The following is a 15,913-nucleotide window of genomic DNA, read 5'->3' as shown; positions in this document are numbered from 1 at the left end:
TTCCTGTGCTGGGGGGTAGCAGTGTCCCCATTCTAGAGATGGGAAGTTGAGGCCCAGAAAGGTTTCAGTGATTTGCTGAAGGTCTCAGACACTAAATCAGCCACTGAACCCAGGAGTTCCGCTGCCCTGTTCGCTTCTCTAGCCACTGACCATAGTTCCTCCCCTGCAATGTAGTTAGACTCACCGCTGAGGCCTGGCATTATATTAACCCACCAGCAGCTGCACTGGAGCCAATCCTGTGCTCTCAAGGCCTGGAAGCAGGGAAAGGAAGAGTTAAGCCATTCGCTGATAGCTGGTGAGCTCATCGGAGCTGGACTATGCTCCCTTGGTTATTAACCACTCAACACAGCCCTGTAGACAATGTCGGGGGTGGGGCACAGTTAGCTGGAGCTGGGAGATCATAACACCCACTTACTCCAAATTCCATCCAGGTGTGGGGCAGAGGAGCCAGTCCTGAGCTGCTAGCCATGTAAGTAGGAATCTTTTACCATTGGGATTTAGAAGCACCATGAATAAGAGGAGCTTGCGAGTCAGGATTGAGGGGCAGTGTGAATAAGAAGGGGTTATGGGTGGTGATTGAGGAGCACCATGAATAGGAAGGGGCTGCGGGTTGGGATTGCGGAGGTCTGTGGATGGGCGGGAGATGCATGTTGGAACTGAGGATCACTGAACCCCGGACTCGGGGGCTGGGGAGTTTCTTGTCTCTAGAGAGGAGGAACCTATATTTTGCAAAGTAAGCACCGAAAAGGGATATGCAAATAGTCCCAGATCTGATGCTTAATGGGCAGGTGACACTGGGTGAGTTGCTGGGACCCTCTAAACTGTCTCTGACTCCAGAGGATGCTAAAAACCTGCAATCACAGGATTCAGTCCACAGGGCCAGACCCAGCTATCAGTTACACCAGCAGAATAACTCTGCATGGATCTCAGCAGTGACTTGAATTTACATCAGTGTAATGGAGATCAGAATCTGGCCCCCCATCCGTCACTGAACAACTCCTGGGCAGCTTAAAACCCTTTGTACCGTATATTTCCCCTATTTCTGCATCTGTAGCCAGAGTCTTGGAGTCTAAATAGCCTGTGTCTTCCCAAGCACACACCACACCAGAGACCTTGTCATACACGGGGAGTTGCAGAGGGGCAAGGTGGTTGGTTTAATGTGCTGAACTGCTTTTGAAGGGCTCCATCCTGCATGTCTTGTGCAGGCAAAGCGCCTTCTGAAGTCAGCAAGAGCTTTGCCTGGGGCCGGACTGCAGGATCCTGCTCTAAAAGGATCAACACAAAGTGATGCAAAGCTCAATAATCCTGGGGTGTTTCAACATCTGCTCCTGGGGGCACTGATGGGAGGGCTGACCGTTGGATTGCCCCCTGAGCATAGAGGAGATAGTTAATGTAGCCGGTTCCCTTGTCTCTGAGAGTGTCGTGCCCACGTGCCGGGATCATCCATGGTGAGTTCACTTTTTAAAACCTTCATTCCTTCAATAATCAGATGCACTCTGTGGCCCTTCACCCAGATGCTTTATTCCTAGACAGTCTCAGCACCAGTGCAGGTCAGTGGCCGGTTGGCTTGCTCCTTTAAGTTCTGCTGCACTTGGAGGTAAAACAAACCTGTCGTTCCATGTGTGGTCATCTCACTGATGTACCTGCTCAGTGGGGTGGATGAAGGTGGGGCTCCCAGTACCTTGTCTGTATATTTCATTTTGCCCAGCTTGGGATCATGTCACCTCTGGCACAAAGAGAAGGGGAACAAGCCAGTTTCTGTGTCATTCACTAGTGCTTAGATTGTGTGGTGAAAGGACTATAGAAAACCCAAACATGGACAGAGTCACCGTGACAGGGGCTCTAAACTCCTAAAACCAGGGGTGGGGGGCGTTAATTATGGTAAATTCCTTGATGTCGCCAACAACCCAAAGAGAGTCAAAGATTCCAAGGCCAGCAGGGACCATTGTGATCTTCTAGGCTGACCTCCTTTATAGCCCTGGGCAGAGAACTGCCCCCAAGAAATTCCTAGAGTTGAGCTTTTAGAAACACACCCAGTCCTGGTTTGAAAATTGTCAGTGATGGCTAGTCCACCATGACCCTTGGTAAATTGTTCCAATGGTTAATTACTCACTGTTAAAAATGTATGCCTTATTTCCAGTCTGAATTTGTCTAGCTTCAACTTCCAGCATTGGATCATGTTAGACCTTTCTCCACTAGACTGAAGAGCCCATTATTAAACATTTGCTCCCCATGCAGATACTTACAGACTGTGATCAAGTCACCCCTTAACCTTGTCTTTGTTAAGCCAAATAGATTGAGCTCCTTGAGTCCAGGCAGGTTTTTTAATCCTCTAATCATTCTCATGGCTATTCTCTGACCCCTCTCCAATTTATCAACATCCTTCTTGAATTGTGGGCACCAGAACTGGACACAGGATTCTAGCAGTGTTCACACCAGTGCCAAATACAGAGGTAAAATAACTGCTCTATTTCTTCCTGAGATTCTGCTGTTTATGCATCCCAGGATCGCATTTGCCCTTTTGGCCACAGTGTCACACTAAGAGCTCATGTTCAGATAATTATCCACCATAAACCCAAATCTTTTTCAGAGTCCCTGCTTCCCAGGATAGAGTCCCTCATTCTGTAAGTATGGCCTTTCTTCGTTCCTAGACGCATACTTTTACATGTAACTGTATTAAAGTGCATTCTGTCTGCTTGCACCCAGTTTACCAAGTGATCCAGGTCTCTCTGTATCAGTGACCTGCCCTCTTTATTATTTGCCACTCACCCAATTTTTGGGTCATCTGCAAACTTTATCAATGATGATTTTATGTTTTCTTCCAGGTCACTGATAAAAATGTTAATGTAAATGTAGGGCCACAAAGTGATACTGGCTGGACCCGACTGGAAACACACCCACTAAGTGATGATTCCCCATTTACAGTTACATTTGGAGTTAGCCAGCTTTTAATCCATTTAATGTGTGCCATGTTAATTTTATATCGTTCTAGTTTTTTTATCAAGATGTCGTGCGGTACCAAGTCAAATACCTTACAGACATTGCAATCAATCATGTCAACGCTATTTCCTTATCAACCAACCAGACTTGTACTTTCATCAAAAACAGATATTAAGTTAGTTTGACAGGATCTATTTTCCATAAACCCCCATTGATTTGCATTAATTAACTTCCCCTCCTTTAATTCTTTATTTCTCAGCTCCTGTCTCAGCAGCTTGTCAGCTTGCCTGGGATCGAGGTCAGGCTGAGAGGTCTAGAATTACTGGGGTCATCCCGTTTACTCTTTTTGAAAATTGGCACATTAGTTTTCTCCCAATCTTCTGCAGTTTCCCCAGGGCTCCAAGATCTATTGAAAACATGTTAAGGAACAATAGGAATCATTCCCAGGTGCAATGGCATTGTTTGTTAACTGCACCATAAAACTTCTACACGCATGAAAAGGGCAGAGAATCCAGGGGACACAGTGAGGGGTGTCTCCATAGGCTGGAGAGCTGCCATTCCAGAGCAGTTTGAGATCCACACACCTTCTCTTTATGATCCCATGCACGTCACACTGTATCAATTCCTCCTTTCCATCCACCACAAAGACACCTGTAAATCCAGATGGCGCATTGAGAGATTCCGAGATTCACAGATTCCAAGGCCAGAAAGGACCATTAGAGCATCTAATGTGACCTCCTGCATAACCCAGATCAGAGAAATTCATCCTGTTGCTCCTGTGTTGAGCGTAATAACTTGGGATCCAGTAGCCTTGAAATGCAAAATACATATTGTTGAAAAGGATTTCCCACTTTTACCAGCTCTCCATTTGTTGACTGACTTAGTCAATTTTGTTCTTTTTGTTACTGAGAATCTCTAGATTTCCTAGCAGTTGGAAGTCAAATCTGATTTCCGTTTCTTAGCAATCAGTGGAGGGGACAAAAAAATACCCAAAAACATGTCTCAGGAAACTTAGACAAACCAGGAGATGCTGAGAATTTCCTGCACAAAATAATTGACCTTCCCAGAGTCCCACACAGCACAGCAGCGAGAGGAGAATGATGCCTTGGGTATTTCTTGACAACCTGCTAAGGGCTCTTGCCAGTAGCCAGGCACCTTGCTGGGATGTTGGAGTTGGGGATGTGGCATTTGTGACTCCTGGTTCCCCCCTTTGGCTGGAAAGAAGTGTTAGGCGGGGAAGACCGGGAAGAGGCCCTATCTCTAGGGACAGACAGAGTGGGCAATGGTGGGAACAACGCTGCTCCCGCTGCGGACTTGCTGGTCTTTTCCAGCCTTGGGCATTGGTCTTTCTAAGGGCAGCGGGGGCATGCAACTGCCCCTGTGTCAGCAGCAGTGGGGATTGTACCTGAGTCCTCTAGATTGCAATACACAGGCCTCTGCTACCTGAGCTAAAAGTCCTGGCTCTGTTAGCCAGGCTGTAGCAGGCTCATCACCTGTGCGTGGCGACCAGGCCCAGGAGTCACGCTGTGGCACCAGGGACTCATTTGCAGAGCACTTGGGGCAGGGCAGGGGTTGGCTGGAAAGGGGGAAAGCTGATCTCTCTGCACAGCGTGAGGCACAGGCATCAGCCATCCTGCCAGGGCATTGGGCCCGCAGCGCTGAGATGGCAGCACCGCTCAGGACTGTGAGCCACGCACCCCAGCTGTGGGGGCCTGTGCCGTGCTCAGCGCAGCCAAGTGCCAGGGAACTTCCCGCTTCACCCAACCCCCAAGCAGCTTCCCCTAGGGCTCTCCACAGCTCCTGGCCCTCCTGACCAACTCTGGCCCATTCTGGGTGGCTGTGGCACTGCCCGAGGCCCTAGCCAGCTTGGTCTCGGACGCACAATGCTGCCTTCCACCCGCTGTGCACTCAGCAAAGTAGTTCTGGGCCTGGGGATCCATTCCCAGCTCCAACACTGGCTCCCAGTGCAGGCGGGACAAGTCGCTCCCCCTCAGCCGGGGGATGGTTATGTCCAGGGGAATGGGCCCCCTGAAGCCAGCCAGCCACCCACCCACCTCAGCCCTCTTGAGGGGTCATTATTTGGAAGGGACACAGCCCCAGCAGCCCTGACTGACTGCTACGGGGAGTCTGCCGAGGAGAAGAGAGGGGCTGGATTTACAGCTGGGACACATTTTTTATTTGCCAAAAATACCGTTTTGTCGCCCCGGCTCTATTCACAAATATGACATGAATCTGCCAAATAGTTTCTGCAAAAACAATCGTTCAGGATTTCCAACACCCTGAGGGGGCCCACTTGCCTCCACCCACCCTAGCCCCATCGTTAGGGCCCATAACTGGGGTCTGGGAGACGCCAGTGCATTCCCTCCTTTGCCTGGAGTACAAAGGGAGCTGGACTGGGGTGGCCCCTAGTATAAGCACATGCCCTCGCCACGGTGCTCTAGAATCAGCATCTGCTTTGCCTGCCCCAGTGACTATTCAAATATTACAGACACAGTGGAGCAGCTTCACCAGCAGAGAGACTCTTCCCAGACCATCCCATAGGCCAGTGACTGGGGCACCTCTTGTAACACAGAAGGCCCGAGTTCAGATTCCTCTTCCATGGCAGGCAGTGGAGGGACTGAACCCACTGCAGGGCAGCAACCTAATTACTGGGCTGGCAGTTATATGGGTCAGAGATCCCAGGGCCAGAAGGGACCATTGGGGTCAGCTAGTCTGACAGGCCAGAAGCCTGCCCCACAATCATTCCCAGAGCAGAGCTTTAAGGAAAACACCCAGTCTTGATTTAAAAATTGCCAGTGATGGAGAATCTACCACAATCCTAGGTAAATTGTTCCAGCGATTAATTCCTCTCCCTGTTCAAAATGTAGGTCTTATTTCCAGTCTGAATTTGTCTGTTTTCAACCTCCAGCCGTTGAGTCATGTCATGACTTTCTCTGCTAGACTGAGAGCCCACTATCAAATATTTGTTCCCCAGGCAGGTGCTTACAGACGGCGATCAAGTCACCCCTTAACCTTCTTTTTGTTAAACTAAACAGATTGAGTTCCCTGAGTCCATCACTATAAGATGTTTTCTAATCCTGTAATCATCACCAACTCCTCCTCCGCCTCCATTCTGTGAATCTAGCCCTTTATTTCCTTTGCGTTTACGTGAAAAAAGTGCCCAGAAACTTAAACAAAGCTAAATTCTTGTTGATTCTAGATTCACTAAAATGTTTTGGAATGTTTTATTTCCCTTTGGGTCGAACCAAGTTTTGTTTTTGAACTGCCAGGGACTGGTTAGTCACCCAGCTCTAGTGGGGATGAAGTACTGAGGGTGGGGGCTTATGAGAATCCAGGACAGTCACTTATTTGCATCAGATCTGGGAGCCTCTCTCAGACTCCCAGACAGAGATGTGATCCATTTTGTGATTCTGCTTTTTTCTCACAGTGTTTCCTCATCCTTTCCCCACCCTCTGGATCTATTTTGTCCACCTGTTACATCCTGTCTGGCATGTAGATGGGGAGCTTTCGGGGCAGGGACTGTCTTTTTCGTTCTTTGTCTGTACAGCCCTAGCACAGTGGGGCCCTGACCCTTGACTGGGGATCCTAGCTATTGTTCCCAGCATTATTCCTCTACCTTTCCAAAGGGGTGCACTAGAAGGAAAGTGACCATGGCCAGAACAGGGAGGACACTGTTCACAATAAACTGAACACATGGGCAGGGGGCAAATCTTAGGAGCCACTGGCATCGGGCACTGGCTGCTCCATTTGGACCATTACACCAGAATACGGACAGGATTTCTTAGCAGCTGTGCCAGCTTGGTAACCTCTCTAACTGCACTCCATTTACACAGCATCAGCTCCCTCATTGATTCCTTGCAATGGGAAATTTTCTGAGGTCTCAGCCCACTTCTGATCTGACAGCTGGCTGGAAGGACTTTCCAGGGCTCACAGTCCAGCCCTGGGCACTGACAAGGCAGTTTTCCATGTCTCCTAACCCCAGCCAAATGCAGGAGATGCAATTTTATGCAGCCCCAAAGATGAACAAAGAATGCAGATGAAGCTAATCACCCTGCATATGTCAAATGAGGACTGAAGAGTTTTCAAAAGCTTACTGCTCTGGATCACAAATCCTGCCCAGAGCAAACGACTGTGGGCTGTACTAAAAAACATGGGCCTGCACCTGCAAAGCCTTATGACAGTGCTTCACTTCACACGACAGGCCCATTGAAAACACTGGAGTAACTGACGTGCCTAAAGCTAGCCATGGGCCTGAGTCTTTAGATTCGGGCCCAAAGCAGTTAAATGTAATTTCTTCCTTTGCATGCCTGCTGAGTCCTGAGTGCAAGGTTCTGGGTTTACCCCTTAAATAGATACCTACAGGAGACCCCTAAAGCAGAGCATTTCCCTGCACACATTATGCACTCTGTCTTCCCTCTGTTCTTGCAGGAGAATTACAAAGCCCTGAACCTTAGATGGATAGGGGGCTGGCCACAGTTACAAAGCTGGCATCGCTCTCTGTGTCACCCAGCCATTCCTGGGTCATCCAGCCCCCGGTGTGATGGCTGAGAGGCCTACGCTCCAGGTGAAATAAGCCAAACTACACCTGCAGCTGGGCTGGAATTATTCCACAGACACTGATGAACGAAATAGCTAGACTGGCATCCATGATCTGCCGCTCTCTGAGCTGTAGGCCACGGCGGGTGGATCTGGCATTTTCTGCTGCATACCAGCTGAAGTTTCCAAAGGGCAGACAGCAAGCATTGAGGGGTTAATCTGCCTGCTTTCTGTGTTTCAGCAACAGCCAGCAACCAATCAGAGCCCAGTAGAAATAGCAGTTTATAGAAACCCCACCACTTTCCCTCTTATCCTAATGGCTTCTCTGCATTACACTGCTGGCTTCCGAGAAAATGGATTTCCTTCTTGATTTGGTGAGAAAGTAACTGCAACCCTGGGGCCCATGAGGAGGCAGCATCACTGACCCCAGCAATGCCAGTGAGAGCAATTTGCTGTGTGGATTACTTAGAATCGGAGCCTTTCCACATACATGAGCAGATCCTGCAGCTAACAGCACCTCGGGGAGCACAAACCACTCACCAGCCCAGAAATGTCTCTCACTCTCCTCCTGGCAAATCAAAGGCTGCGTATTAACACCTAGCCCGGATCTAGCACTTTTCTTCTAGTGAGCTCAAAGCCCTTTGCAAAGGTGGCCAGTATTATTAGCCCCATTGTACAGATGGGGAAACTGAGGCACAGATAGGGGAAGCAACATGCCCAAGGTCACCCAGCAGGCCCCAGGCAGAGCCAGAAATATAACCTAGCCAGGTGTCCTCAGTTCCAGCCTACCATACTAGCTGCTGGGCCACACACTGCCTCCCTAAACTAAAATTACATGTGGCCTTGACAAGTCCCACGTTCTGGGACTGACTGTGGCCAGCTGCTGCCCAGATGCACAAGCAGGGAGACAGCACAAAGGCGAAGTTAGACCCAGTCCTACCAACTGCTCTGTTTGGTCTCTCATCTCTCTCTCCCCAGGTGGCCTTGTCTAGCCTAGAGTGTTTAGCCCAAGGAAGGCACTACTGTTGGGAGATTTGAACAGGGTGGGTCCCAGCAAGAAACCAGGCTGGATTGGGGGTGCTGGCTAGGGAAAGCTTGTCACTAGGCCCCTCCAGTGCATTCTGGGTTAGAAAGCCTGTGGGGGCAAGCATGTCTGTGGAAGCCATGGCACAGGCTTGTGAGAAGGCAGCGTGGCCCACTGGGTAGGGCACTGGACGGGGCAGCTTGGCATGTGCACCACATTCCCAACTTGCTCTCCAAGTTGCCGGGTGACCTGGGCAAGCCATCACCCCACTCTGTGCCTTAGTTTCCCCATTAGTTAAATGGGGACAATGACACATTCCCTGGTGAAGCATTTTGGGGTCCTTGTATCTCATGGGCGGGGTCTTCTCTCACTCTGGTGTAAGCAGCGGGGGATTCAGGTGGAAATGCAGGGCATGAGAAAGGAGACACAGGCCACCGGGCCTTCCAGAGCTCTGCTCCTCCCATCCCTTTGATGCCTGCTCTGAGAATGTGGCACACACTGACCGCAGTACCTGGTCAGCTCTGCTGGCTGCTCTAAGGCAGGGCAGGGGCTGCTAGCTAGTGCTGTTAGCCTTGCCCTAGGGGTGGTCCCAAAAGGGCCAGATTTTCCAAAGTGCTCAGCACCCAGCAGCTCCCACCAAGAGCACTGGGAGGTGCTGGGTGTAGAGCACCCTTGGAAAACTGGCCATTTCACCGAAGTGCCCCAGTGGGAGCTGGGTTCTTGTGATCCATGGAGCAAAAACTGTGCCGGACCCATGCACAGGGGCACAGTGTGGGGAGTTCCTATGGGCCTGCTCAATGCCCGGGCACAACTGGGCCCAGCTGGGGTATTTTTAAGCTGCGGTGTTCCCACAGGAGCAATACAGTCCTCTCTCAGCTGCAACCCCGTGAGCCTTTCTGTGCTCTGGCTCTGGGGTGGCCTTTGGCCCCACCTAATCAGTGACCCCTCCAAACGGCATGACCCTGTGAATGAATGTCAGTCCCCGCAGTGCTAATCCCCTCTGTTTTCCTCTTCTGTTCCTCTCAGGCATTAACCCCCAGACCCGCAATGCCCAGCACCATGGAAACCCACCCCAAGAACCTGGATGGGAGTGAAAAGTCCCCTGAATCCAAGGATTTGATCACTAGCAACACAGCCAGCACGCTGTGCATCAGCTCCAGGAGTGAGTCCGTCTGGGCCAATGCACCCAGGAACAAGTGGGAGATCTACCACAAGCCCATCGTGGTGGTTTCTGTTGGAGGCGCCATCTTCCTCTTTGGGGTGGTGGTCACCAGCCTGTCCTGCTTCATAACGATCAATAAGAATGTTTACAAAATGTGTGGCCCGGCATTCCTGTCCCTGGGGCTGATGCTCCTGGTTTGCGGCTTTGTCTGGATCCCCGTCATCCGGAAGAAGCAACGGCAGAGACAGAAATCACGCTTTTTTCAGAACATCAAGTCATTCTTCTTTAACCGCTGAGGGCTGCTCAGGCTCAGCACTCGCGGGTGGCAAGCAATGCCTCTTTCAGCCTGGCTGGATTTGCCATGAGATTATTAGGGCCTGATCCTGCTCTTAGACATGCCTAGTGGATCCCCAACTTTGACCTTCTCCTCTCCCCATAGGTGACATTCATCCCCATGCAGGTCCTCTGTGGGCAAGTAAATTTCACACTATGTGCTAGGAGAGCAGAATACTGGTGTGGAGACAAGCAGGTTGGGCCCAAGCGCTAGATTTTGCTCTTGACTGTACATTGAGCAAACCTGCAAACATTGACCATGTCCTATAGAGGACAAAGCTTTGAACTGTATTCATCAACACCCGGCACCTGTACTGCTGAACACCTGTCTGGGATGGTCTCAGGGGCTGGACTTGATGACCTCTCAAGATCCCTTCCAGCTCTACATTTCGATGACTCTATGACTGGGATTTCACTAGAAAATGTAACCCTTTACTCAGGTGACTGGCTCTTACTGACACAAGTAGTGGCATTCAAATCCATGGGACTGCTCCATTGAGTAAGAGTCACAGGACAGGTCTGACAGGGTATCACCGGAAAGGATTTCAGCTGTTCAGGACGTGCTGTGTTAATAGGGGAAACAGGGCTACGCTAGGAAGGGATTGGATTGTTCTCCATCAGCCATATGGCTACAACCCCTCTCTGGCTAAGATGACCAAGTACAACACTTCAAATATAGACGATCCATAGTGCCAGGATATGTCAATGGGATCTGGAGGAGACCATGCATTCAGAATGCTCTGCAAGGGCAAACAGAATCATTTCTTTCTAGCCAACCCTGCATTGGACCTCAGAGGATACATCCAGAATGATAAACATGCATGATCCACAGCTGAGAATGAAAGGACTTAGATGGGGATGTGTATGAAGTTCATCTCATAATTGTCACTATGAAACGAGCGTCTGTGTGCGATGCTACTCCAAAGGGCATTCCAGTATGTTGCTTACTCAAGACTTTCTGATGAAGTGTGGGGTGATATTTATTTCTACCTAAACAGCCAAGCTGAAGAGCAACTGAGCACAGACGTAACATTTCTCTGTTCAATTTTACAGACTGTCTAAGAAATTCCGTTCCTCAAGGTCTCTGGCTGCAAGGCTATACTGCACCAATTACATATTTATCTCGGTTTGGAGTGATTGTCTCTGTCATGATGGATTCCAGCACAGCACAAACCTCAAACATTCCACCTGGGCGGAACAAGAGCAAATGTAAAGGAGATGCCTTGTTTAACTCAAGGCCATTGAACTCCTCTTGTTAAGAATTATGTACCCTGGGAAATTTACCTACAAAAGTGGGAATCATTACCAAATATTTTTGGTTAATATTGTAGTTGCCTTTTTCCAGTGGGGCCCAGTTAGTTTTAAAAAACTTGTAAATACAACATTCCAGCTGCAAATCCAACTGTGCAACTGGTCTTTGGTTTGGATACTAGGGACAAGATTTTTACAAATAGTCGCCTAGTTCGTAGTTAGGCGCCTACATAAATCGCCTGATTTTCAAAGCAGCAGAGCTGTTGTTGACTCCACTGAAGTCAATGGGAGCTGAGAAGACTCAGCGACCACAATTGGACTGTGTCTCTGGTTAGCCCCATAAGCATAGCACTGAGTAAACCAATACCTGCATGCAGACCACTCTTTTTCCCGTGTCAGGACACGGCCACGCACCGACGCGTCTAGCTTTGGTGAGGTGGTATTGTAACAGCCCCAGATGTTTTCTGATGTAGAACAACACTCATCCGAGACCAAATGGCTGCGACTCATGGAAAAGGCACAGTCTGGCTCTTCTTTGCAACGAGAACCCTCCTCTGAGCCAAATGCAGCCATTCAGCCTGGATAGCAAGTTGAATTCCTTAGGAGAAAGAGGAATGAAAGTCTGTGTGGCGCTGGTTGTGTTTTGCAGAACCTCTCTAGTCTTCACAAAGCTTAACGATTTTGTTTCAAACGTCAGAGGTGATCAGACTGCCACCGCTTCTGGTGATCTGAACAATCCTTTTGGACCTTAAAATCTGTGGGGAAGACCCTTAGCTGCTGCATGTTGTCATAATGCCACTGAGGGTCCAGTGACTAGGGCGCTAGCCTAGGGCTTTGCAGACTGAGATCCAATTCTCTTCTCTGCTACAAACTTCCTTGTGCAATCTTGGGCAAGACACTCAGCCTCTCAGTGCCTCAGTTCCCCTCCTGCCCTACCTCACAAGGGGGTTGGGAAGATAAATACACGGAAGATTGTGACATGCTTTTGAGATCTTCTGGTGAAAAGTGCCATATAAGAGCCAGGTACCATTACAAGGCAATGGAGCAATGAGAACTGACACCAGTCCCTGGGGACAGCCTGCGTTTCCCTTGCCCAGCCACAGAGCAGGACTGCTGCTTGAGAAGCTGAGACGCTTGTTCCCTGCTGATGAAATGAAGGGATCTTAAGCTGGAGAAGAAACTGGAGCATCTATTAGAAGATCACATTGGGTTCAGTGCAGCCCTGTCACAATGCATGGCATTCTGCACTCACAGCGGCAGCTTCCCATTGAGTCTGGGGCAGGGTGCTGAGATCAGACCATGCTGAGTGTTTCTTGCACTAACCACATTTGTATCCTATTTTCTTTCCTCGGAATGACAGTTTTCTAACATGTCCATCGGGCTTGTTATTAAACTGAGCTAAGAGGAAAGTCTCTTTCAGAGCCCTCTACCTACTACAATGCTGATAGAGCTAAGCCAACCAGGCCTGCTTCCAAAGCAATTCAACCAAAAAATAAATCCAGCTGCCACAACACAAAAGTTCCTTCCATGGACACCAGCACCCGGTGCGTGGGTCTAGCCCTTAGCTGCAAAGGGAAGGATCCAGCTGCATTAATGTTAATGCACTGAAATTCACCCTCTTGCAGCAAGTGCAGTGCTGGGCCTGGGCAGGGGCTCTGGGGCCTTAGGGTTAATAGATCCTGGAGAATGCTGCTCTGGTTTGAGCCCTGGGGTTTCATATTAATAGCGAATGTGGGTGGCAGGTGGGGACAGGGAGCCCAATATTCAAGATAAGAAAGTATACAGCCCTGGCTCTGGGGGGCGGCCCTGGTGAATTTGTTCAGTATTCCATGAGCAGATCCCGAAGGAATCCAAGCCATTTCTTGGCTGGCATGGAAATGATTAACTCCCACCCAAATGCCCTGCCCCTCCCCCCTTAAATTTCAGCTCTACTCCAAAGGAGAGCCTCTGGCGGGTTAACATCCCTTGTACTCCAAGGTGTCTGGGACTCTCCAGATTCTCAGATCCACTGACGTTCATAGGTGCAGCTCCACTGACTCTGGCTCTGTGAGGGAGTCTCCTTGTCTGAGACTCCTCCTGGGAGTCCCCTCAGTTTTGCCTGAAACAAATGCAGCTCAGCCAGCCGTCTCTTGAAGGTTCAGATGAGGTGAGGTACCCAAGAGGGTTGAGATGCTCCCCGGGCTCGGAGCACTACCTGCTAAAGGACGGTAGTGCCGTGCGCACAAGACACCAAACCCCAACCTTGCCGTGGGCAGAGCACTCGGCCAGAAGCTGATTTACTGGTATCTGACTGTATTCTGAAGTGGTTGGATTGTCCATAGGGGAGTCCGCATCTGGGATGTGACAAGCTGAGGGTGGCTTCCTCTTAAATCTCTCCCATGCCCTGATTTTACTCCTGTGCCTGCTAATGCCTTGTTGGGGGGGGTGGATGTCGCTCTGGCCGGATGGTGCCTGATTTCCGAATGCAATGAATAAAGTACTGGACCAAACTCCCCTCGCTGTTTGCGTGTAACTGTGGTGATGTAAAGACCCCCAGGGGTCACCGCTCCCAGCCCAGTCTGAGAAGAGGGCGTTCGAGTCTGTGCTGCTGCTGGGGTCACAAGCTGTCCTGCCTTCAAAAATCGAAGACGGCCTGCCTACATGAGCAAGGGCTACTCATGTGAGTAAGAACTGCTCCCAGGGCCCCTCAGGGCTGCTGTGAAACTTGAGCAATGCCTGGGTCTTGTGCTGACCCCTCCACTCAGGTGAATTTTCCAGGTGCACCATTGCTTTGTGTAAAGGCTTTATCATATGCTCTGTATTATTCCCCTCCCATTGCCTGTGCATCCCAACAGTGTTTGCTTTTCTTGGCTGCAGCTTCCCACTGAACAGGTGTCTTTATTGATTGATCTACAAAGGGCCCACACAGTTCAATTAACAGTGTCTGCTCAGTGTGCAGCTATGGTCAAAGGAGATGTCAGGATGCATAGAGAACAGGATGGAGAATAACACAGAGAGCAGAGTAATGCCTCTATATAATCAATGGTGCCCCCTTATCGGTGTACTGTGTGCAGTACTGGACACCCCATCTCAAAAAGGACATTGCGGAACTGGAAGGGGATCAGAGAAGGGTTTTGAGAATGACCGAGAGCCTAGATAACTCTCCTATGAAGAGATTGAAAAGACTGGGATTGTGACCTAAAGAGGAGACAGATAAGAGGGGATGTGATAGAACTACGTAAAATAATTAGTGGTCTAGAGGAAAGTAGCTCAGGAACGTCTCTTCTCCCTGTCGTCACACAAGAACAAGGGGAGCGTCACTTCAATTAAAAGGTGCCAAACCTGAAAGCGAGAAAAGGAAATGTGCAACTAGACTGTGGAAGTCACAGTCACGGAAAGTTGTAGCGGTGAAGGATTTAGCAAGACTGAAAAAAGAGCTCATCAGACTCTAGAATAAAGGTACGTGAGTCCTTTCCAGAATAGTCTGGATGGGGCAGAAGAGCTGTTTTAAGAAGGTATCAGGTGACACGCCCAATCTGATTATCTCCAACTCTTGCTAAAACAAGGTTAGATGCTACTTGCCTCCTCCCCTGGTTCTATAAAACAAGAAGGAAATTCATTACAAAACTCAATAGTGCTGGGCATCAGCAGTTCAAATGTGCACGTGAAAGGTCGTGACCCAGCCAAACCTGTTGACCGCAACTCGTCCCTGGTTTAAACCTTAGGCTGTCGGTTATTGCAGATCTTCTGGGAAAGGCTCAAGTTCTCTTTTTTAGCACAAATAGAAAAGTCAGGGCGCGATCAGGCAGCCTTTATGCACGTGGGTTATGGCCGCAGGGTTGAGCCCATTGTCATCCAGCATTTGCAGAGACAAGCCCAAAAGCAGGTGTTATGTCTGGCTGTGTTTGTGTCTCCTCTTACTATGAATTGGGTTTCATTTCACCACAGAGGGGCCAAAGTCATCCCTAGTGTAACTTTACTGAATTTGACACCCTTGCTGTCCACTTCTACAGGGATCCATGTTATTGTATACTGACCATGTCCCCGGGGGATGCTGGAGCACGCAAACACAACAATTGTGCAGCAGACAAAGGGGGAAGAGAGGAAGAAACAAGCGTGGGCACCATGCCTGAGATGCCCCTATCATCACAGGGAATTCATCAGTGCCACATACCCATCTCAGTCTAACAGGCAATCCCGGCTTAGGGGCCCACAGAAGGAGGAAGCAGCCCTAGAGTGCCAGTCATGGAGGGACGTTCCTTTCCAAGCCTGGATCCAAAGATCAGTGTCACCCGTGTGTGAAAGAGCTGGAATCACTAATCCAGTGTCTAATTCCATGTTTACACCAAGGTGCTGCTGGAATGAAAGTATCTTCCATGTATTTAACCTATGTCCCAGCAGCATTCAGGGCTTGTCTAGACTTAAAATGCTGCAGCAGCATACCTGTAGCACTTCAGTGAAGATGTTACCTACGTCAATGGGAGGGCTTCTCCAGCTGGCATAGCTAATCCAGCTCCCAGAGAGGACGTAGATAAGTCGATGGGAAAATTCTCCTGATGACATCATGCTGTCTACACAAGGGGTTAGGTCGCTTTAAGCGCATTGCTCAGGGGTGTGGGTTTTTCACACTCCAGAACAACGGTGATACCGACCCACTTTTCTAGTGCAACCCAGACCTCAGGTATTTA

General features: G+C 49.5%; 1 protein-coding gene across 1 annotated transcript; it reads left to right on the top strand.

The window, feature by feature from the left end:
* Nucleotides 1–358: 358 nt before the first annotated feature.
* Nucleotides 359–13,735, top strand: PIRT (phosphoinositide interacting regulator of transient receptor potential channels). Its single transcript, XM_084647548.1, has 2 exons — nt 359–469; nt 9,527–13,735. Exon 2 carries the CDS (start codon nt 9,548–9,550, stop codon nt 9,956–9,958), a length of 411 nt encoding a protein of 136 aa, XP_084503674.1. The 5' UTR covers nt 359–469; nt 9,527–9,547; the 3' UTR covers nt 9,959–13,735.
* Nucleotides 13,736–15,913: the final 2,178 nt, after the last annotated feature.

The sequence above is a fragment of the Lepidochelys olivacea genome (assembly GCF_965140295.1).
Source record: "Lepidochelys olivacea isolate rLepOli2 genome assembly, chromosome: 14".
Taxonomy (NCBI): Eukaryota; Metazoa; Chordata; order Testudines; family Cheloniidae; genus Lepidochelys; species Lepidochelys olivacea.
This window is presented reverse-complemented; position numbering and strand designations above follow the sequence as displayed.

Bases quoted from the DNA above. Each gene is read 5' to 3' on its own strand.
- PIRT (XM_084647548.1), top strand. From the start codon at position 9,548: ATGCCCAGCACCATGGAAACCCACCCCAAGAACCTGGATGGGAGTGAA.